The following is a 22,982-nucleotide window of genomic DNA, read 5'->3' on the forward strand; positions in this document are numbered from 1 at the left end:
GGCCAGTGTGGCTCAGTGGTTGAGTGTCGACCCATGCACCCAGAGGTCGCCAGTTCGATTCCCGGCAGGACACATGCCCAGGTTGTGGGCCCGATCCCCAGTGGGAGACATGCAGAAGGCCGCCAGTCAATGTTCTCTCTCATCGATGTTTCTATCTCTCTCTACCTCTCACTTACCCTCTCTCTAAAATTAATAAAGGAAAAAAATGTTTTTAATGAATAAATCCATATTTTAAATTCCCCTATTTTAATTTATAATACAGTAAATATCTATAGATATAACCCATATAAACAAAAGCTCTCTATGAGCCTCAATAAATTTTAAGTGTATAAAGGATTCTTAAAATCATAAAGTTTGTGAATCCCTGTTTTATAGTCTCCAAGCTAAAGAAGCTAGAAAGCACAAATTTGATATTATGAATACACTTTTACTGTTTATTAATTAGTCCCACAGATTTTTATGTGATGGGCACTATGCCAGATACAAGTGATAAATTCAGAGTTCCTTTAAAGAAATAAACATCACAGGAGAGATACATGAGTAACTAGGCCATCCTAGTATTGGATGTTTCAATAATACTGGTGCACTGAATCAGACATTTAATCCAGTCTCAGGGAGTGGGAAGACTTCCTGGAGAGAAGTCTAGGCTGGGATCTGAAATACGGGCAATATGCACCATACAAGGTTCAGTGCAGTAGAGAAGCTGATTAACTGTGCTAGGAGGAAAAGGCCAATTTCACAGAGGCCAAGATGTTGAAGGCAGAATCTCACAGTAGTTTTTTTTCAGCTAACAAAGGGACCACAAATTGAAATTTCTTGGTCATGTTGAAAAATAAAAGTCTTGTTAGCCTTATCAAGAATTTACAGGATCTGAGTCCACCACAGTAGCTGAATATATTCTCCAGTGTGTAACGTTGTGACCTTGAGAGAATTGCACACAGGTGGGGATCCATGTGACTACTTAATCTCAACTGAAACACAGGCATTTTGCCCTGAAATGTAACACATGGTGCGTGTTTGTTTAGTAATTGCCGATTTCAATGGTTTCTCCTTAAGAAGATGTAGGATTTATCTTTTCATTTAGATTTTTTTTACATTATTGATTAAGATATACTTTTCTTAGAACTCTCTCCCAGAAATGACAATTAGAGCAGCGATTTTCAACTAAAGTTTTAAAACATGCAATACCTGACTGTTTAGTCAGGAGCCCTGACTTCTTTTCCCTTAGACTGTCCAAAAACAAAAAACAAAAAAAACAGCCAACAGCTGCCCAGTGTGAATGAATCAAAATTTTATCAAATATTTTTTTTTTGGTCAGATTGGCAAAAAATCTATTTTTGGTGTGCCCCAGAATTTTGGTAAACACTTTGTGTGTGCCAGGAGATGAAGGCTGAAAATCCCTGAGCTAGAGAAATTTCCTCCCCCTGGTGCTCAGAGAAGAGACAACCTGGGAAGCCTCCAGCAGAGACGAGTTCTGGGAAGGGGATTAGACATTTCATTTGAGTACAGCATGTTATTAAGAATTTATCTGAAGAGATAAATATTTTTTATTTGGCACACTATTCCATTAGGTAGTGGTAGGAATTCCTACAGAGTTCGCTTAAAGTGAAAAAAAAAAATCGAATATATATTCGGCCACTTGCCACGCCCATGCTTCAGCTTCCCAACTCTGGATCTGACTAAAGCACCGCCCACTCCCTACTGAACAGGTAAGGGTTTCCCCGCCCCTTCACAGCAGGATTACATCCGGGACTCGCTGGGCGTGACCTGGGAGGTGGAGTTTTGCGCAAACTCTAGGCCCCGCCCACCCGCCGCAGCGTCCAGCACGCCTGCTCTACTTGCCAGAGGTCTCAAACTGCGCAAGCCTGTTTCTCTTTTAGTGTGTTCCCGTCAAGTTGGACTCCAAGTTCTCGCGAGAGAAAGCGCGAAGCCTGCCGGGAGGGATGCGCGGCGTCCACAGGTTTGCCCAAGATGGCAGCCCTGGAGGAGGAACTCACGTTGTCTGCGGTACCCTTGTGTGCTGGGCCTGACGGACTTCTAGGCGTGGAGCAGAGCGACAAAACAGACCAGTTTTTAGTAACAGACAGCGGCAGGACCGTCATCCTCTATAAGGTGAGGGCGACAGGATCAGAGCTCCCCGCTGCCGTCTCGCCTATTGCTCAGAACGGAGCCGGAGTGTTGGGTTTCTCACAGCTTCAGAAAAAGATCGTCGAGCGGGCTTAGCGGAAAGCCAGCTTGGCTTCCCGGGACGCTGAATGAAGTCTGGAAGTTGACTTGGTTGTTTTCCTGGAGAGAGGCATATTTCCGCGTTGCAGGCTGCATAGCGTCCATGTGCACGTGGACTGGACTCGGAAAGGAAAAGAAACCTGTGTTTTTGCTTCGAGTCTCCGGAGATGCCCTTGCTAAGATCCCCTCCTGGGGTCTGTCACCCTGTCTTTCCACTGAAGGGTTTGAACGGAGATTGGTTGGGCGGGAGAGGATGACTGACATAGTGGGAAGTGGTTTATTTCTGTGTCCATACACTTCTTTCCTCTGGGAAAAGTTTTGTGGATTTTTGTTTTGTTTTTTGCTTTCTTAGTAGCTTGATGGGAATCTAGATGACGAGTAGTCTGGTGTCAACTAACTACACACTGTAGGTCCTGAAATTGAGTCGGAAAATCTATACGCCCCGCCCCCCTTTTCATCCAAAAGCCTGAACGCACACCTTTTCAGCTGCTTTACTCTTTGTGGTCGCGTAGAAATATTTTTTCTGGGCTACTGAATATAGTTTTCTATGTCTAAGAAGCTAGTAATCTACAGGGAATATGTTGCAAATGTTCCTTGTACTGTTTGCTTGTTTTGGCCATTCTGATGACACTCGTTTTTAACTTGAGCTGTCATGTGGACTTTAAATTTTGCAATTCTTGCATAGGAATACGTGGCTGATTGGGATTGGCATGACCCCAGCTATTCCTACTTAATTTCCCATGCCCCTGTTCAAAGGCACAATAGAATCAATTTAAAAAAAAAAAAAAAAAAGGAAGGGAGGGAGGGAGAGATAAAAACATTCATGTGAGCCCTGGCTCAGCGTTTGGAGCATTGGCCTGCGGTCCAGAGAGACCCGGGTTCGTTCCCACTAAGGAAGGGCGCATATCTCGGTTGCAGTTTGTCCTGGCCCTGGTTGGGTACTGCGGGTAGCAGCCACTCGGTGTGTACCTTTCACATATATGTTTCTCTCTTCCTCTCTCTCCCTCCCACTCTATCTGAACAAAAAATGGTAAAATGTCCTGGGGTGAGGATTTAAAAAAATAAAAATAAAATATCCATGTGAGAGAGAAACATCAGTGGGCTGCCTCCTGCACACTCCTACTAGGGATCGAGCCAGCAACCGGGCTTGGACCCTGACCAGGAATTGAACTGGGGCCACTCAATCCATGGAAAGGCACTCAATCCACTGAGCCACACTGACAGGGCTGGAATCAATTGTTTATATTTTCACTTAAACAACAGAATTTACTGTCTTAAGCCATCTTTTTTTTTTTTTTTTTTTTTTTTTAAGTAAACCGTTCAGGATATTAGGTATATTCACTTTGATGGGCAGCCATCACTATCATCCATGTCCAGAATTCTTTTCCTCTTGCAAATCTGAAACTTCAAACATAATAACAATGACTAGCAATTCCCGCAGCCCCTGGCAGCCACCATTCTGCTCATTGTCTTAGATAGAATCATACAGTATTTGTCTTTTTGTGACTACTTATTTTTTAACTTAGGAAATGTGTTGAATACTATCATTTTAACTGTAAATTTGATTGTTTTTATAGTCAGAAATTAACTTTGAATATTGTATGTTAATTTTACTAGGTTTCTGATCAGAAACCTTTGGGGAGCTGGTCAGTGAAACAAGGTCAAATTATAACATGTCCAGCTGTGTGCAACTTTCAAACTGGAGAGTATATTGTTGTACATGACAACAAGGTGAGATTTAAAACTTTTATGTATGTAAACAAATAAAGTGTTGACTTTTTCACTTAGCGTTTATTATATGTAAATGAAAATTGGAATTCTTTTTTGCCTTTTTTTGTTTTAAGGTTTTGAGATTATGGACTAATGAAGATGTAAACCTGGATAAAGTATTTAAAGCTACAGTAAGTTTTTAAATTTTTCCAACATATTTATTAGCTTGTTGGTGCGATAGAATAATTTGCATTGTAGTAGGGTGTTTATCTTAGTGCATCTGTGAAAGTGAGCATAAAATTTATAATTAGTTTTTTGTTCTAGTTATCTTTACAGTATACCTTGATAGCATGTCTCTGTTCATGAATTAATGTTAGAAAATACAAACTTTATTTCCCATGAGATTAAGGATTTAAATAATTCCTGAATGATAAATTTGTATTTTTTTCTATGACTTTAGATGATTGTGGTGTGTCCCTTGTGAGAACAACTTCACTGTGCCTTTCTTAAAATAGGTGAAAAAAATAAAAACCTGCAAATCTCGCGCATTTTACCTTTCAAGAGTGCCATATAATACGTTAAAAAAGAACTTTGGCTGCCTTTTTTACTATTGATGACCTAAAGTATGTTAATTAACTTATTCTTACTTATAAAATGAGGATCTCAAGTTAGGTTAATATAGAACATTGCTCCTATTTCTAAATGTCTAATTCTAAATATAATTGGCACATTTTAGTGACTCATAATAGAGCTGATTTAGATATAATGGCTGTTGTTGCCTGGACCCTTGAAACTTTTAGCCTGCTAACTGTTCTATTTCCTGGCTCCAGTCTTTTCATGTACCTTGCAGTAACATGGGCCTGAATTTTATACAGTAGGGTTAACTTCTTTTCTTGGGCTTGCAGGCTCTAGTTGTATTTATGGCAGCAGTCTTTAGCACCAGAATCAATTATCATTGTATTAGTGACTTTATTTGTACCTCCCCACCTCCACTTTTGGTTGTAGCATAAACTTCAGTATTCACAATTGAAGGATAAACCGAAAAGGAATAAAAATGATTACTTAAAGGAGGGAGAGAACAGGGGACAAGGTAGACAGAATAGGAGCAAAAATTAGACATCTGTATGTATTTTATGTTGTAGATTTGACTTTGCAGCCATACAGAGTTATAAAACAGAATTGAATCAAAATGAAAACATGTCAGTTCTTAAAAATAAGTCTTCTCTAAATGTTTTTACTCTATTAGGTGGCAGTTGGTTTAAAATAAAAACTAAAGCCTTCTTATGTTCTCGTAGTTGTCAGCTGAGGTATATAGGATACATTCAATACAAGGGACAGAACCCTTGGTGTTATTCAGAAAAGGTGCCGTTCGTGGTTTAGAGGCCTTGCTTGCAGAGCCCCAGCAGAAAATTGAAACTGTCATCTCTGATGAAGAAGTGATTAAGTAAGTTTTAATACTTATAAGTAAATTTTTACCGAAATGAAAATGCACTTTGCATGTTTTTTTGTTTGTATTTGTCTTTGTTTTTTATCCTCATCTGAGGACATTATTTTGCATTTATCTTGAGAGAGAGAGGAGGGAGGGAGAGAGAGAAAGAGAAACATCAACGTGTGATAGACACAGCTAGTGGTTGCCACCCACACGACCCCAACCAGGGCCAGGGACAAACTGCAACCGAGGTACGTGCCCTTAGCAGGAACCGAACCCAAGAGCCTCTCTGGTCTGCGGGCCGACGCTCCAACCGCTGAGCCAAACCGGCCAGGGCACTTTGTGTGTTTTTTTATAACACTGATTGCTTTGTTAAAATAGCCCAGCCAGTGTAGATCAGTGGATTGAGCGTCCTCCCATGGACTGAGAGGTCCTGGTTTGATTTCCAGTCAGAGCACATGCCCAGATTGTGGGCTCAGTCCCCAGTAGGGAGCATGCAGGAGGCAGCCAATAGATGTTTCTCAGATCGATGTTTCTATCTCTCTCTTTCTCTAAAAATAATCAGTAAAATATATTTTTTAAATTATTATTATTATTTTTTTTTTGGTATGTGCCCCTAGCAGGAACTGAACCCGGGACTCTCTGGTCCACAGGCCGGTGCTGCAACCGCTGAGCCAAACCAGCCAGGGCTAAAAAATTATTTAAAAAAAAAAAAGCATATTGGGCCCGGCTGGTATAGCTCACTGGTTGAGCATCAACCCATGCACCAGGAGGTCCCTGGTTTGGTTCCCAGTCATGGCTCATGCCCAGGATGTGGGCCCAATCCCCAGTGGGGGGCATGTAGGAGGCAGCCAATTGATGTTCTCTCTCATCGATGTTTCTCTCTCTCTCTCCCTCTCCCTTTTTCTCACTAAAATCAATAAAGGAAAAAAAATTTTTTTAAATAAAGTGATGATATGTTTCTCTCAACTGGTGATTTGGAATTTTAGACGTTTTATTTTTATTTTTTAGGTGGACAAAGTTTTTCATGGTATTCAGGCATCCTGTTTTAATCTTTATTACTGAAAAAGTAAGTGATCTCTCTGATTCTTGGGCCATGGTATCTGACATTTAAGCACATTATTTTTAAAACTAAAATTGGACTTTAGTATTTCTCTCAGAAGATTTTTTATATTTTTAAATACTAAAGAGCCTACTAGCTATATTTCTATGCCTAACTGAAATATTTTATAACACTGTAAATTTAATTGGACCAAAAGTTTTTAAGCACCCATTGAAGTAATTAGAAAAAGGCAAAAACTGGTTTTAACAATTAAATATAGTTGGTTGAAATGAGAATATTTTTTTAAATAAAATAACCTTTTTTGCAGCATGGAACTTACTTTGCTTATGTACAAATGTTTAACTCACATGTCTTAAGCAAATACACACTCTTACTTGGACAAGAAGAAAAATCTGTTATACAGAGTTTTACTGCATCTCTGGATCGGAAATTCATCTCATTGATGTCATTAAGTAAGTATTTTTGTTTAAATGTGCAGTTGTAAATAGAGGAATATTACAGGATAGTTCTTGCAGTTTTCTGTTGTAGCACTTCCCATGACATGCTCCCTATAAGCATATGCCTTCACTTTTTGCACTTTGTCATGTCTTTCGTACTTAAGTCACTGGTTCTCTTCAGATAATTTTTATGTCTTAAAATGTATCATAAGCAGTAATTAATAAGATAATGCTCACCAGACAGGAAAAATCACCTTTAATCTTTTTTACGATAAGACCGGGTTCTTTGATATAATTAGTGAACCATAAAATATCTAAGGTTGTTATTAAATGGCCCCTCCATTCCTTTTTTCCAATCTTAAGATTTAGTGTGCCCTTCTTTGAAAACTGACGGAGAAAGGTGGGTAAAAGGAGACTAACAAAGCACTCTTGGCCTAAGCCAAGCAGTGTTTTACAGATTTTTTTTTTTTTGGTACGCGCCCCTAGTGGGAACCGAACCCGGTACTCTCTGGTCCGCAGGCTGATGCTCCAACCACTGAGCCAAACCGGCCAGGGCTACAGATTTTTTTTAATGCCTTGGAGTTTACCTCTATATTCTGGTCTAAAGTATAACCCCAGTCTTATGCCTAGAGGGGAAAAATGCCTTTGTGCTGTCCTGTCCTCCCTGCCCTTTTTGGCTTCTTTTAAAGTTATTTTGAGAATGTAAAGGGAGGGAAAAAATGAGCAAAAATTAGGAAACATATACATATTATTACAATTAAAAATCTTTGTGAAGTTTTTCAATTTGCAAAGGCTAGTAAGAAAAATGCTTCCTTGCCCTGGCCGGTTTTGCTCAGTGGTTAGAGCATTGGCCCAACTAAGGGTCATGGGTTAAGGGCAAGTACCTGGGTTGCAAGTTTGATCCCTGGCCATGATTGGGGTCATGTAGGAGGCAACCAGTCAATGTTTCTCTCTCACACTGATGTTTCTCTCTCGCTCTCCCACCCTTCCATTCTATCTAAAAATCAATGGAAAAATATCCTTGGGTGAGGATTTAAAAAAAAGAAAAAAAGATACTTCCATTGTTCGTCATATCTAGGAGGTCTTTGTAATCTACTTAATGCCTTTGCTTGACAGGGACTGGTTTTCTTAAACTGTAATGTATAGGACATATGTATTGTTAAATAGAAATTCGCAAGTTATAGTTTAGTTTATTGAACATTGAGGTAGGGATTCTGAACCAAAGGGTCATGAGATCTTCCTGTAACTTACCTAGAACGACATGGAATGGCCAAATTCCAGTTGACCTACAAAACCCAGCAATTTCATATGGTTTTCAGGGTGGTGGGATAACAAGAAATTTGATGTATAGACCAGAATGCTAATTAATATCTAATGAGAGACCTATCCCTTTAATCAGTGGTTCTCAACCTTCCTAATGCTGTGACCCTTTAATACAGTCCCTCATGTTGTGGTGACCCCCAACCATAAAATTATTTTCATTGCTACTTCATAACTGTAATTTTGCTACTGTTATGTCTTAGGCGACCCCTGTGAAAGGGTTGTTCAACTCCCAGAAGGGTTGCGACCCACAGGTTGAGAACCGCTGCTTTTAATGAATAGATTTCTGTATCCCTGACAGTCCCCACTCATATTTTATTTACAGGTATTTACTGTTTTTATTTCTTGGCTATTACGACATTTCTTACTTAGATTTTTATTAGTGATACTCCTCCCTCAATTTTAAATTTGTAGTGTATTCTTTAAGTGAAAGCATAGTGATTTGATTGTTAGAGTTGTTTATTTTTCCAGTTGGATCTTGTATCAAATTAGTAAAATCTTATAAATAAGCTAGTATGTACATTTAACTGTAACAGATACAGAACTGTTCTTTATTTCTTTAATATTGAACAACAAATACTTGGATTCAACAGGTTCTGATGGGTGTATATATGAGACCTTGATACCAATACATTCAAGTGACACCGAAAAACATCAAAATCAAACGGTAGTTAGATCACTGTTGCTCAAGACTGTAGTGTCTGGAAATGCTCGAAATAGCCCTGCGCTCACGGTCCTGGATCAAGATCACATAGCAGTCCTGGGACCACCACTGCCAGCTTCTAAGGGTAACTGAAATCCATTAATAAGATGTCTCTTTTTCCCCCATTTATTTATTACTACCCTGATTCATTCTTTATAGGTCTTTGATTTCATCTTGCATTTATTAATCTTTCTAAAACATTTCCTTGTATCATTGATAATGTTTTAAAGAAATTAAGACTGCAGGTGTCAGTGCCAGCACATAGGCATTTGAAACATGGGTAAGGCTTTCTCTCGAGCATTAAATTCATAGCCTGGCAACATTTACACAGAATGGAAATCTACTTCTCTTGGACAACTTGAAATTTGGGGACTACTAGTATGCTTTTTCATCTCTGTCACTTCAGAGCAGGATTCCCATTATCGCCTCAGCCCCTGACCCCTCCACACACACAGGTTTGTATTCTGTCATGAAAGAAGAAGTTGTTCCCAGCCAGTGCAAGACTGGAGGCTCTCCGCCTGCTTTCTGAACTCAGGGTCTGTTGTTTAGCATTCAGGTCTCCTCTCTATCTAGACCCCATCCACCTTTTCTAATCTCTTCTCCTCACTTCAGAGCAAGAACCCTCTGCTTCCTTCAGGCCAGGCTCTCTATTGACTCCAAGCTCGATATGCCCATCCTAATTGTGTACTTTGTTCTTACGTTTCTCCTACTTATCAGAGCTACTGGTGATAGCATAGCTATGTGCCAGGCATTTTACTGAAATTATCTTATTATTTGTAACATGTTATCCTCCAATAAACTTAGGAGAAAAAGCATAGCCCTGGCCTCTTTGGCTTAGTGGTTAGAGTATCAGCTCACGGACCAATGAGTCACGGGTTCGATTCTGATCAAGAGCACCTACTTTGGTTGCAGTTCGTCCCTGGCCCTGGTCAGGTCATATGGGAGGCAACCAGTTGATGTTTCTCTCTGACTCTCTCTCTCCCTCCCTCCCACTCTATCTAATGATAAATAAAAAAATATCCTCGGATGAGGAATAAAAAAGAGAGAGAAAGTACGGGTATCATCCCTATGTCACAAATCAGGAAGCTAAGGTGTTAGGTAACTAAGTAGTGAACTAGGATTCAGCCCAAGCAGGTTGATTTATTATGCCACATACCTCACCCTTCTTAGTCCTGGCTCTTAACCATATGACTATGCTCTGCTTCTCTCAACCCCCATCCTTCCTCTTTCTGGTTTTTGCTCTACCAGCAAAAAACCCAGTAACCACTGTTAGAGTTTAACCTTACCTGAGATATCATGGAGACCTTCTCATATCAGCATATTATTATTAACACTATTTTTTTTAGCAGTTGAAGGTTTATAGCAAAATTGAGGGGAAAGTGCACAGATATCTTTTTTTTTTTTTTTTTTAAATCCTCACCCGAAGGACATTTTTCCATTTTTTGTTCAGATAGAGCGGGAGGGAGAGAGAGGAAGAGAGAGAGAGAGAGAAACATCGACGTGAAGGGACACATCGAGTGGCCGCCACACGCACAACCAACCAGGGCCGGGGATAAACTGCAACCGAGGTACGTGCCCTTAGCGGGAACTGAACCCAGGTCTCTGAACCGCAGGCCGACGCTCTAGCCACTGAGCCAAACCAGCCAGGGCTGCACAGATATCTTATTTATTTATTTTATTCCTCACGTGAGGATATTTTTCTACTTATTATCAGATAGAGAGGGAGAGAGAGAGACAGAGCAAAACATCGATGTGATAGAGCCACATCAGCTGGCTGCCTCCCCCAAGACCCCACCAGGGCCAGGGACGAACCACAACTGAGGTACGTACCCGTGACCTGAATCGCACCCACGGCTCATTGGTCCATGGACCAACACTCTAACCGCTGAGCCAAACTGGCCAGGGCAACACAGATGTCTTGCATATGCCCTATGCCAACACATGTCCATTTCTTCTTTTCATGAGATCTAATTCCTTTGAATTTTGTGGCTATCACTGTAGTTATTACTCTTTTTGTTGTTGTTAGTCCTCACTAGAGGATATTTTTTTCCATTGATTCTTTTGTTTTTAAGAAAGGGAGGGGGAGAAAGAGACATCAGTGTGAGAGAGACACATCAATTGGCTGCCTCCTACACACGCCCTGACTAGGACTGGGAATTGAACCCACAACCCTTTGTCTGAGGGCTGACGCTCTAACCACTGAGTAACTCTGGCCAGAGCGCATTACTCATTTTTATACTTAATAAAGCAAGACTTGTGTGTTTAACTATGACTCTCTCCTCGTCCCCTGACAAAGTATCATATATTTATTTATTCTTGGGACTTACTTGGAATTTCTATCATCTCTTACAGAATGCCTCTCCATATGGAATACAAAATTTCAAACACTGCAAATTTCAAAAGAATTACCACAAGGTACCAGTGGTCAAGTAAGTTTTTGCACTTGGGGATTATTTCAAATTTAGTTATTTTTGTGTCTAATAAAGGAAAAGACCTCATTGATCTAAATATTTTGACAGTTTTTGATTAAAATAAATACTTTTTTACTCAAAAGATTATATTTAATTTGGTGGTTGTTGTTTTTGTTTTTTGTTTGTTTTTGGTACGTGCCCCTAGTGGGAACTGAATCTGTGACTCTCTGATCTGTAGGCCGATGGTGCAACCACTGAGCCAAACCAGCCAGGGCAAATTTGGTTGTTTTAATAGTTTCTTTATGTAAGACTAAATTATAACTGATTTATTTATTTATTTATCTATTTATTTTGTTAAGGGTGGTAGGGAGGGCGGGAAAGACAGAGAGAGAAAGAATGAGAGAAAGAGAAACAAACATCCATGTGAGAGACACATGGATTGATTGCCTCCCACACAGACCAGGGATCAAACCTGAGACCCTTTGGTCTGTGGACCGATGATGCTCTAACCACTGTAAGCTTGAGGCAGGGGTTTTTGTTTGTTCTCCCTTACGTCTTCACTGTCTAGCAAAGGTGCTCAATGAGTATTGCTCGCTTAGTAAATGAATATTTATATGTAAATAAAGATAATAGGATTTGCCTGTGAGGCTCAGTGGATTGAGTGTCATTCCATGGACTGAGAGGTCCCAGTTCGATTACCAGTCAGGGCACATGCCCGGGTTTCGGGCTTGATCTTCAGTAGGGGGTGTGTGGGAGGCAGTCAATCCATGTTTCTCTCTCACGTCAATGTTTCTGTCTCTCTCTCCTTTCCTCTCTCTCTCAAAAATCAATTAAAACATATATTTTTTAAAAAGATAATAGGATTTATTGCTAATTATAATTGTGGAAAAGGAGACTACATTTATCAGCATACAATTTAATTCTAATTTACTTAAATAATTTTAACAAAATTAACCACTCACAATTTCACTTCTTTTATTTTTTGCATTTATCTTCAGATAGAGCGGGAGGGAGAAAGGGAGAGAGAGAGAGAAACATCGATGTGAGAGAGACACATCAAGTGGTTGCCACCCACACAACCCCAGCCGTGGCGGGGGACAAACTTCAACAGATGTACGTGCCCTTCGTAGGAACTGAACCTGGGTCTCTGGCCCGTAGGCCAATGTTCTAACCACTTAGCAAACTGGCCAGGGCACAATTTCACTACTTTAATAAACTTAGTTTTGATTTTCATGTTCCCTTGAGCCTTTTGTTTCATTTTTACAATTTTATACTTGGAATCATTAGATTCTGTTAAACTCTGCCTTTTTTAACTTAGTACATCATTATAACATGTCCATGTTACAATAGCCTTGGTAATTATCATATTAATAGATGTGTAATAGTGACAATATTAATTCTAAACACATAATGTATGTACAGGGTGTCTCAAAGGAATGTATACACATTTTGAATAATTATAAATTCCAGTGGGTTATATCTAAAAAGAAAGAAACATCAATTGAGCTATCAGCTGTTAAGTGTGTATACACTTTGGGGGACACCCTATATTGATCAGATTTTTATGAGTTGAGAGTATCTTTTAAATTTTATGCTTCATTCAGACATAGGCAAAAATAAGAGTTATGTAAATCTACCCAGTCAATAAGTTGTACATGAGATTATTATGGAAAGTTGCTTAACTTTACATGTCCTTTTTTATTAAGATTGCTCGCACCGTAAGTTATTGTTATATAAGTTATATGACTACTGGATCAGATCATAGAAGAGGAAAAAATGATTACATTTTTATAACTTTTTTGTAGCTTTGGTATTATGGAGAACATTTATTTATGCTACATGGAAAATTTCTAACTGTGATTCCATACAAGTGTGAAGTGTCATCATTAGCAGGTGCTCTTGGAAAACTCAAGCACAGTCAAGATCCAGGTAGGAACTTACTAGTTTGTTTTATTAATATAAGCCATTGTGTTAACTTCCAGATTGATATGTAGATTTCTACAACCATAAATATACAGAGCCTGTTCTTAATGTTGAAATTTGGCACTGATTATTGGAATTTCCTTGACCCAGGTATCTACCTTGGGAACAGTCCACATTGCAGGTATTGCTGAAGGCTTAGGAACTACACCATGGTTTTGAACACCAGTGTTCTTGTGACTTTTGGGGCTATGGGAGAGTCCCCCAGACAAAATCGTTAATGCCTCTATCCTCACTTGTTTACCAATGATCTGATCTGTTGACTTAATGTTGCTGGACACATAGCCTTTTACTATTACTATGACTTACTGGTCTGGGGTTATCAGTAGAATTAAATGGACAAGCCTCTCTTGGATTGTGCATGAGTGGTTTTTTCTGTTCTTTGGTTGTTTGGTTGGGTAAATACCCAATCAAAGAATTCTAGAAATTGTGTATTTTGTATTTTCTTAGGCACTCACGCCATGCCTCATTTTGTAAATTGGGAAACCTCCCAGGGATGTGGACTTGAATCCCAGAGCTCAGAGTTGTCAAAAAGAATTGTAAGTCTGGTAGTCGAAATACAAATGTTAGTGCAAATACCATGAAACAGAAAATGCCTGAATTATTATTTTTTATGTTTTTATATATTTTTTTGTGGAAAGGGAGAGGAAGAGAGAAATAGAAACTTTGATGATAGAGACACATATATCAGCTGCTTCCTGCACACCCCCCACTGGGGATTGAGCCCGAAACCTGGGAACATGCCCTGACTGGGAAATGAACCCACGACCTCCCAGTCCATGGGTCGATGCTCAACCACTGAGGAATACCAGCTGAGCAAGCCTGAATTATTTTAGTGATTCATATCTGTACAGCTCTTACAGATTAATGACAGGACAGTTTACACCTTGAACTTGGTAACCCAACAGCATTTATTAAAAAATGACATGCATAATCTTGTAGTTAATATTTATGGATGTGTGATGAAATTAAACTATTTAGAAAACCCTTTGTGGCCCTGGCCGATTTGGTTCAGCAGTAGGAGCATCGGCTTGCAGTCCGGAGAGACCCGGGTTCGGTTCCCACTGGGAGCATGTACCTCAGTTGCAGTTTGTCCCCAGCCCTGGTTGGGTCGTGCGGGTGGCAGCCATTCTATGTGTCCCTTTCACGTCGATGTTTCTCTCTCTCTCTCTCTCTCTCTTCTCTCTCCTTCCCGCTCTAGCTGATCAAAAAATGGAAAAATGTCCTCAGGTGAGGATAAAACAAATAAACAAACAAATAAATAAATAAATAAAAATAAAAAAGCCTTTGTGATTAGAATATAATTTTACTAGTTGCTTTGGAACGTTTTATATTCTTCAAAATGTATATCGGAGCTTGTGTATTGTTTTAAGATCCTAATCTGTTTATTTAATTACAGTTAAGGAGAAGGAAAATTGAAGCAAGTGTACAGCCAGAGATTCCAGCATCCAAACAGCTTTTATCAACCATAAAGGTAAATTTAAAAATACTAGAAATAAGAAAAATCATCTTAAGTGGATAAAAGAAATCCTAATTACTTTTCATTCTGTTTTTTTTTTAATCCTCACCCGAGGTCATTTTTTTGCATTTCTCTTGAGATAGAGCGGAATGGAAAGAGGGAGGGAAAGAGAGAAACATCGATGTGAGATACACATCGAATGGTCGCCACCCACACAACCCCATCTGGGGCCAGGGACAAACTGCAACCGAGGTACGTGCCCTTAGCAGGAACCGAACCCAGGCCTCTGGTCTGCAGGCCAATGTTCCAACCGCTGAGCCAAACCAGCCAGGGCTCATTCTGTCTTATTTTTATGATAATTTTTATAGCTATAGCTAACCTTTGTATAGTATCTTAAGGTTGACATAGTGATCTAATACTTTGGCCTATTTGACTCACTAAGCATTGTGTGTGATGGTGGTGCCCTCATCAACATCTCAGTCAACTTTGCACTGAATATGTTTGTAATTTAGCTTCTTAAAAGATTTTTATTTCTAAACCCTTGAATACTGTGACTTAACAAGATGTTGAGCTAGTTCAGAGTGACATTTATTAACGTACCAGACTGAATTCTTCCGCCCTTTCAGAATGATTCAGAAAAACACATTGAAATAGAACTACGAAAATTTTTGGCTAGTAAACAGACACCTGACTTTCATACTGTTATTGGAGACGTCGTAGTAGGACTTCTGGGAAGATGTCAAACAGAACCATCGTTTTATCCCCGGAACTCTCTGATGCAGCTTATCCAAATGCAGGTGCTTTCTCACAGGTAAATGTTTGTACACCATACTTGATGTGCACAACACTTTTTTACCTTGGTTTGTACAGTTTTGATTTTCATACTCTGAAGAAGCTTATACATTATTTGCAATTGAGACTTTTCTTAATATATAAAGATCATACATGTTTTCTTTTCCTAGCCTATGCCCTCGTTTAATGGAAGTTGCTTTAGAAAAGTCAGATGTACAGATGTTACAGCTGTGCCTACAGCAGTTCCCTGACATTCCTGAAGCAGTCACATGTGCTTGCTTAAAAATGTTCTTGAAGTAAGTTAGAAGCCCATAGGCCTAATCCTTCATTGCATTTTAAATCTATTATGTTATTTTATTTCTACAACTTTGCTCAGAAAATGAAAAATTTTCCAGTAAGTTCAGAGAGTGATAAGATTTTCTTGCTTTCAATTAACATAATAGCATTGGTGATGATAGTCTTCAAGAAACAGATGTCAATATGGAGTCAGTTTCTGACTACACTGATGCTATACAAGATGAGAAAATGGAAGAGCAAAATGAAATTCTTCAAAATGGCTTTAATCCTGAAGAAGATAATTGTGATACCTGTGATAAGGAGTTAAATGGAAAACCTCAGAATACTGTAGAAGAGACCTCTTCGTGCCCTGTAATACCAAAAAGAGCAGCTCTCCTGTATCCTTTGAAACAGTTTCCCTTGGTTGTTTCTGGGGGTAGAATCAAATACCAAATAGTAACTGAGGAGGTAATTTGATCATTTAAGGTGGTGTTTCTTTAATTTTTTTTTTATTGATTTTAGGGAGAGAAAGATAGAAACATTGATTTGTTGTTTTACTTATTTACGCATTTATTGTTTGATTATTGTATATGCCCTGACTGGGATCGAACCCACAACTTAGCATATTGGGATGATGCTCTAACCAACTGACCTGACCAGGGTGGGTGTTTTTCCACTTTTTTTAGTTTCTGTTGAAAATGGATTACATTAATTGCTACACTGAAACAACTTACTTAAACCTGTTTTCATAATGTGAGTAGCTATACTGAGGTAGAACTTCTATAAATTCTAAAATTGGTATTCTGAATAAATACCAGTCTCTAGTGGTTAGGAGCATGTTCAGTGATAAAACTCTTCTAGAAAAGTAAAACTTTCCTATAAATTTTTTTAAATGATTGGGAAAGAGAATTATTCATAATTTTAGTAGAAAAGCCTTTATTGCCTGGCTGGTGTGGCACAGTGGTTGAACGTCGATCCATGCACCAGGAGATCGCCCGTTCGATTCCCAGTCAGGGCACATGCCAAGGTTGTGGGCCAAATCCCCAGTGAGGGGCATTCAGGAGGCGACCAATCGATGTTCTCTCTCATCGGTGATTCTCTCTCTGGCTCCCTCTTCCTTCCTCTCACTAAAATCAATAACGAAAAAAAAAACCTTTATTTATTGGCATAAGATTTTCCTTTATTCCTAAGTAGAAATGCAATTCTTCATTCAGCATATAGTGAAACATTTCTTCTGCCTCACTTGAAAGACATCCCAGCACAACATATCACTGTAAGTGGTTCTTACAAATCCTGTAGAATTTTATTTCTGATTTAAATTTGCTGTTTCACTCTAACCAGCTTTTAGGGCATTCAGATGTCATCAGCTTCCTTCATGTGAATAAGAGGTTCCATAGCCCTCACTGAAAAAACTGTGTCTAGGAAACTAGAGAGTTCTGGGTGGCAGGCTCTTCCACAGTCCTGGTGCGAAGCCTGCAGGCCAGTTAATCCATCTACGTTTTAAATTAGTAGAAACTAAAAAGAATTGTCCAGAGAAGGATTCTCTCTTCTCTACTTATGATTTATAAACAATATGCCCTTACCCATCCCTCCCAAACAGGGAACTCCTCATTGATGGCAGGGACTGCAATTTTATTCATTTTTGTGTCCTTAGGTTCAGTAGCCTTTTAAAATTCTTTCCAGTCTCTGTTAGCTTTATATAGAGAGAATATGTTTCTTTCAAACTGATAAATTGTCCTTTTTTCCCCTCCCACCCAGCTTTTTCTTCAATATTTGTATTTCCTTTATTTGAAGTGTAGTGAAAATGCTACTATGACTCTTCCTGGAATACACCCTCCAACCCTGAACCAGGTGAGATAATATTTTTATTTTTATTTGGTGCTGGGGGGAAATCTGTTTTAAAAGTTTATATATAGTGTCAGAACCTGAAATTCAGTAACTGATTTCTCATCTCCTAGTCCATATGAACTTCCTTCCTCACCCTATATACAAGCCACTGGAATGTGAGGTTGGTAGGCTCTTTCAATTTGGTAGATAGATTTTAAAGTTATAATTTGACACTAAAGAACTTAAATTTATCTTAAGTTCCTGTTGCTTTATTGTGACCCTTTTCAGGAATTTCCTTGCCCTCCCAATAATCTCAAGAATAGGAGAACAAAGTCCTAGCTGGGTAGCTCAGTTGTTTAGAGGGTCATCCCTTTCTCTCCCTCTCTCCTTCCCTCCCTCCCTCCCTCTCTCCTTCCCTCTTTCCCTCCCTCCCTTTTTCCCCTCCCTCCTTTCTGCTTTCTCTCAAGTCAATAAAAAACTTTTTTAATCTCTAAAAAAAAAAAGAGAGAGGATGAAGAGTACTGTAATGAAAAATATTTTCAAAGAATCTCATGGTAGCCTGGCCAGTGTGGCTCAGTGGTTGAGCATCGGCCCATGCACCAAGAGGTTGCTGGTTCAATTCCCGGTCAGGGCCCATGCCTAGATTGTGGGCCCAATCCCCAGTGGGGGGCATACAAGAGGGGGCCAGTCTAATGTGTCTGTACTCCCCTAATTCTTCTTAGAGGTAACCAATATTAAGTTTCTTTTATGTCTAAAAATTTCTTCCTATACACTAACTTGTCTAACATAAATTAGGTCATAGTATGCATGCTATTCTGCGATTTGGTTTTTTCCCTCAAGACTATGATTTAGACATTTTCTTGACCCTTATACATATGTCTGCCTCGTTGCCTCATTCTTTTCGATGACCATATACTGTTCTGTTTTATGGAAAATGTTAATTTGTCAGTCCATTATATATCAGCAGTTAAGTTGTTTACAGTTTTTGATATTATAAACAAATCTTCAGTGATCATCTTTATCTAGATTTTTTTTTTTTTTCATCCTTACCCGAGGACATTTTTCCATTTTTTTGTTCAGGTAGAGTGGGAGGGAGAGATAGGAATAGAGAGAGAGAGAAACATCGATGTGAAAGGGACACATCGAGTGGCTGCCACCCACACGACCAACCAGGGGGACAAACTGCAACCGAGGCACGTGCCCTTAGCGGTAACCGAACCCGGGTCTCTCTGGACTGCAGGCCAACGCTCTAACCGCTGAGCCAAACTGGCCAGGGCTATCTAGATATTCTTGTATGGTTATGAGAAAACACCAATTAGATAAATTTTCATAAGTGAAATTACTGAATAAAGGCTGCACACAGTTTTTTGTTTTGAAAATGGTACAATACCTGTCTGAAGGGTTGTGATGATAGGTACTACAGCCACAAAGGTCTGAGGCCTTACTCTTCGCCAATCAAATAGGTAACAAATTGTACTTTATTTTATTTGTACTTTTTTTGATAATGAGAGGGATGGACTATTTTTTCTTGCCTATTTATATTCCTTTTTGTGAACTGCCTCTTTGGGTTTTTTGTTGTCTTTTCCTATTGCATTTCATTTTGGCTTATAAAGTATTATTTGTAGTTTTATGTCTAGTTTCAGCAATAAAAAAATTTTCTTTAAGAATTCTTGAGTCAGAGAAAGACAAATGCCATATGATTTCACTTATTTTTTATTTTTATATTTTTTCTTTATTAGTTTTAGAGACAGAGGAAGAAAGTGGAAGAAAGAGAGACAGACACATCAATGAGAGAGAACATCTATTGGCCACCTCCTTGCACGTCCCCCCAGTGGGGATTTGGCCCACAACCTGGGCATGTGCCCTGACCAGGAATCGAACCAGTGACCTCTTGGTGCATGGGTCGATGCTCAACCACTGAGTCACATTGGCCAGGCCATATGATTTCACTTATATGTAGATGTAGAATCTAATGAATAAAATAGACGAACAAAAAAAATACAGCCCTGGCCGGTTGTTGCTCAGTGGTTAGAGCATTGGCCTGCGGTCCCAAGAGACCCGGGTTCAGTTCCCGCTAAGGGCACGTGCCTTGGTTGCAGTTTATCCCGGGCCCTGATTGGTCGTGTGGGTGGCAGCCACTCGATGTGTCCCTTTCACATCGGTGTTTCTCTCTCTCTTCCTCTCTCTCCCTCCCACTCTATCTGAATAGAGAATGGAAAAATGTCCTCGGGTAAGGATTAAAAAAAAAAAAAGAATTATTTGGACCAGCTGGTGCGGCTCAGTGGATTGAGCATTGTCTCATGGACTGAGAGGTCCCCGATTTAATTCTCAGTCAGGGAGGGCACATTGCTAGGTTATGGGCTTTATCTCCAGTTGGGGGCTTGCAGGAGGCAGCTGATCAATATTTCTCTCTCATATCAATATTTCTCTCTCTAACTCTCTCTCTTAAAATAAGAATTATTTGGCCCTGATCAGTTTGGCTCAGCGGTTAGAGCATTGGCCTGCCGTTCAGAGAGACCCGGGTTGGGTTCCTGCTAAGGGCGTGTGCCTCGGTTGCAGTTTGTCCCCATCCCTGGTTGGGTTGTGCAGGTGGCAGCCACTCGATGTGTCCCTTTCACATCGATGTTTCTCTCTTTCATTCTCTTCCCCTCTCTCCCTCCCACTATATCTGAACAAAAATGGAAAAATGTCCTCAGGTGAGGATAAAAAATAAATAAATAAGAATTCTTTGTATTTAATCAGATTAGCACTTTTTATCATGCACATTATGAATATTTTTTCTATGGCTTATCTTTTTATTCTCTTTAGTTTTATTTTTGCCATATCCAAGTTTTTAATATTTATGCTATCAAAATTATTAAAATTTTTCTTTATAGCTATGTCATGCTTAATGCCCTTCCCATTCTAGAGTATTAAAATAGCCACGCTATTTTTTCCTAGTGCATTCCTCGTTTCTTTTTCTGTGTTTAACCCTTTAATACGTATAAAATTTATTTTGGTGTAAGGAGTTTCAAAGGAATCAGCTTTTCCTTCTCCCCCCAAAATATAGGTATCAGTTTCCTTAATGCTTTTTCGTGACAATGATATTTGCGTGATAACTACACCATTTGGATGTAGAACTACATAGAATACTTTGTATAGTAATTGTATAGTAATAACTTTATTTTAGTTCATGGTAGATCACCTATAATATTCAACACCCTATTCTTGGGGCATAGTGCATATTTTACAATAGGAGATAACTGCCAGTGATTATCATAAAAATAACTTTCCCTTGGATTAAATATCACTCTGGCTTTCTTTTTACTGATGAATACTATAACAAAGATCCAATTATGCTTGTAAAATAACAAGTATAAAAGCAGAAAATAGCCTTTTTATACTGTTTAGAAATTCTTTTGTTTCTGAATAAAAGTTTTCAGATATTTGTATGGAAGAGTTATGTTTTATAACTTTGATATAATCATGGATTTGTGAAATGAATTAACCTGAATTTTAATTTAAAATTTTCACTTTTCTGTTTATTTTCAGATAATGGATTGGATATGTCTGCTTCTAGATGCTAATTTTACTGTTGTGGTAATGATACCAGAAGCAAAAAGACTACTGTTAAGTCTTTACAAGTTTGTGAAATCTCAGGTGTGTAATTATTTGATATCTATTTTGTACCCAAGTATCACCCAAATTATAATTTATTCTTAAATTTTTTTCTTGGAATAGTTATAAGTAATCATTGAGAGCTTGTTCATATGTAGAAGTTACAGTAAAAGTTATTCTGAAACTTTTTTCTTTAGATATGCATTTGTTCCGAGCTCAACAAGATTGAAGTAAGTTTTCGTGAGCTACAGAAATTAAATCAAGAAAAGAATAATAGAGAATTATATTCAATTGAAGTGCTGGAAATCCTCTGATACTACCAGTTCTCTTTCATAGATGTTTTATGAAGTTCTTTTAAAAGTGAATTCTTCCTACTCATCCAGGCAAGAGATGTATTTGTGACAGTCTTTCAGTGACAAGAGAAATGTGTCAGAGAGGACATAGACCATCATTTATTGATGCTCCTAGGTTGGACTGCAGGTTTCATGCAAACCTATTCTAGTTTATGAACATTGGTGGGGAGAGGTTCTGAAACTTTTAAAAAATAATGTAACTGAACTAATTTTAAGTAAACTTATTTGTGATACTTATAAAAGTCTAATTTCTTACCATGTGTTTTTTATAGTTCTTTTAATAAAAAACCACCATTGGAACAGTGATTCTAGGAAGAATGTAGTTTTGTCAGAGTTAGACGCTTTCCCAGCTCATGTGTGTCCTGGCAGCAGCCGTCAGTTCCACGTGGAGGGCGGGAGCGGTGCTTATACAGGCGTGTGCTTGTCTTCTGCTATTTTTTCCTCTTTTTTTACCTACTTGTACTCACCTTTTTTACCTACCCAGGCGTTGAACACTTCCTCTTTCTCTCACATTATATCTCAGGTTACCTCTATGATTAGTTGATCATTTAGATTATAAAAACATTACTCAATAGTAAAAAAAAACTTCTAAAAATAGTTTAAAAGGTTGTTAGGCCAAATGAACGGTTTTATGTAGAAGAAATGGATACTTTTGTTTCTTCAAAATAAACTCAAATTTATTTTTGTTAAAAGTGAAATCAGTCTTTCGGGTGATGAAATCAGTCTTTCGGGTGATGAATTGTTTCTCAAAAGTAACTTGAAACATTTCTGAGCCATGAAAGTCTTTATTGAGTAAATCATTTTAAAACCTGTTTAACTTGAAGGGTTATATTTTTTAAAATATTTTACCAATTGTAGTGCATAAGTTCATGTGTGACTCCATAGTCCAGATTTACAGAATTTTGATTATTTAATTTAATTTGCATTAGAGAAAATCTTTATTTAGGTCACTCGCTATGTAAACCAATTATAACCATGTTCTCAATTATTCCTTTTTTTCGTTTTTTAATGTTTTTATTGATTTAAAAATTTTGTTTTAGAGATTAAGATAGAAACATCGATGAGAGAAACATTGATCAACTGCCTCCTGTGTGCCCCTTACTGGGACTCAAACCTGCAGCCTGGGCATGTGCCCTGACTAGGAATCAAACCAGTGCCCTCATGGTACATGGGATAACACGCAAGCAACTGAGCCCTGCTGGCCAGGGCCCTCCTCAGTCTTCCTTAATCTCTCTAATCCTGAGAGAAAAGAAATACCAAAGATAACAGCATATATTAACTGACATGCTTATTTTATATAATGAAACCTTTTACTCAGATCATTTAAAGTGGTATATTAACTTCTCAGCAGAAATGAAAAACGCAGGTCTCCACAGTGTTTATTCCCTTTTTCTCATTT

The 22,982-nt window shown here is 38.6% G+C and overlaps 1 protein-coding gene across 1 annotated transcript; it reads left to right on the forward strand.

Moving 5' to 3' along the window:
- The first annotated feature begins 1,942 nt into the window (after positions 1–1,942).
- Positions 1,943–21,880, forward strand: NOL11 (nucleolar protein 11). Its single transcript, XM_036269320.1, has 18 exons — positions 1,943–2,112; positions 3,844–3,957; positions 4,071–4,127; positions 5,232–5,380; positions 6,377–6,434; positions 6,736–6,880; positions 8,779–8,973; positions 11,241–11,317; positions 13,105–13,228; positions 13,730–13,818; positions 14,679–14,753; positions 15,365–15,549; positions 15,701–15,826; positions 15,974–16,204; positions 17,001–17,079; positions 17,565–17,657; positions 21,165–21,272; positions 21,428–21,880. Exons 1-18 carry the CDS (start codon positions 1,972–1,974, stop codon positions 21,542–21,544), a joined length of 2,163 nt encoding a protein of 720 aa, XP_036125213.1. The 5' UTR covers positions 1,943–1,971; the 3' UTR covers positions 21,545–21,880.
- Positions 21,881–22,982: the final 1,102 nt, after the last annotated feature.

The sequence above is a fragment of the Molossus molossus genome, unplaced genomic scaffold (genome assembly GCF_014108415.1).
Source record: "Molossus molossus isolate mMolMol1 unplaced genomic scaffold, mMolMol1.p scaffold_m16_p_19, whole genome shotgun sequence".
Taxonomy (NCBI): domain Eukaryota; kingdom Metazoa; phylum Chordata; class Mammalia; order Chiroptera; family Molossidae; genus Molossus; species Molossus molossus.

Coding starts and splice junctions, on each gene's coding strand:
- NOL11 (XM_036269320.1), top strand. CDS start 1,972: ATGGCAGCCCTGGAGGAGGAACTCACGTTGTCTGCGGTACCCTTGTGT. Junction 3,958..4,070: donor TTGTTGTACATGACAACAAG/GTGAGATTTAAA, acceptor TTTTGTTTTAAG/GTTTTGAGATTATGGACTAA. Junction 4,128..5,231: donor ATAAAGTATTTAAAGCTACA/GTAAGTTTTTAA, acceptor ATGTTCTCGTAG/TTGTCAGCTGAGGTATATAG.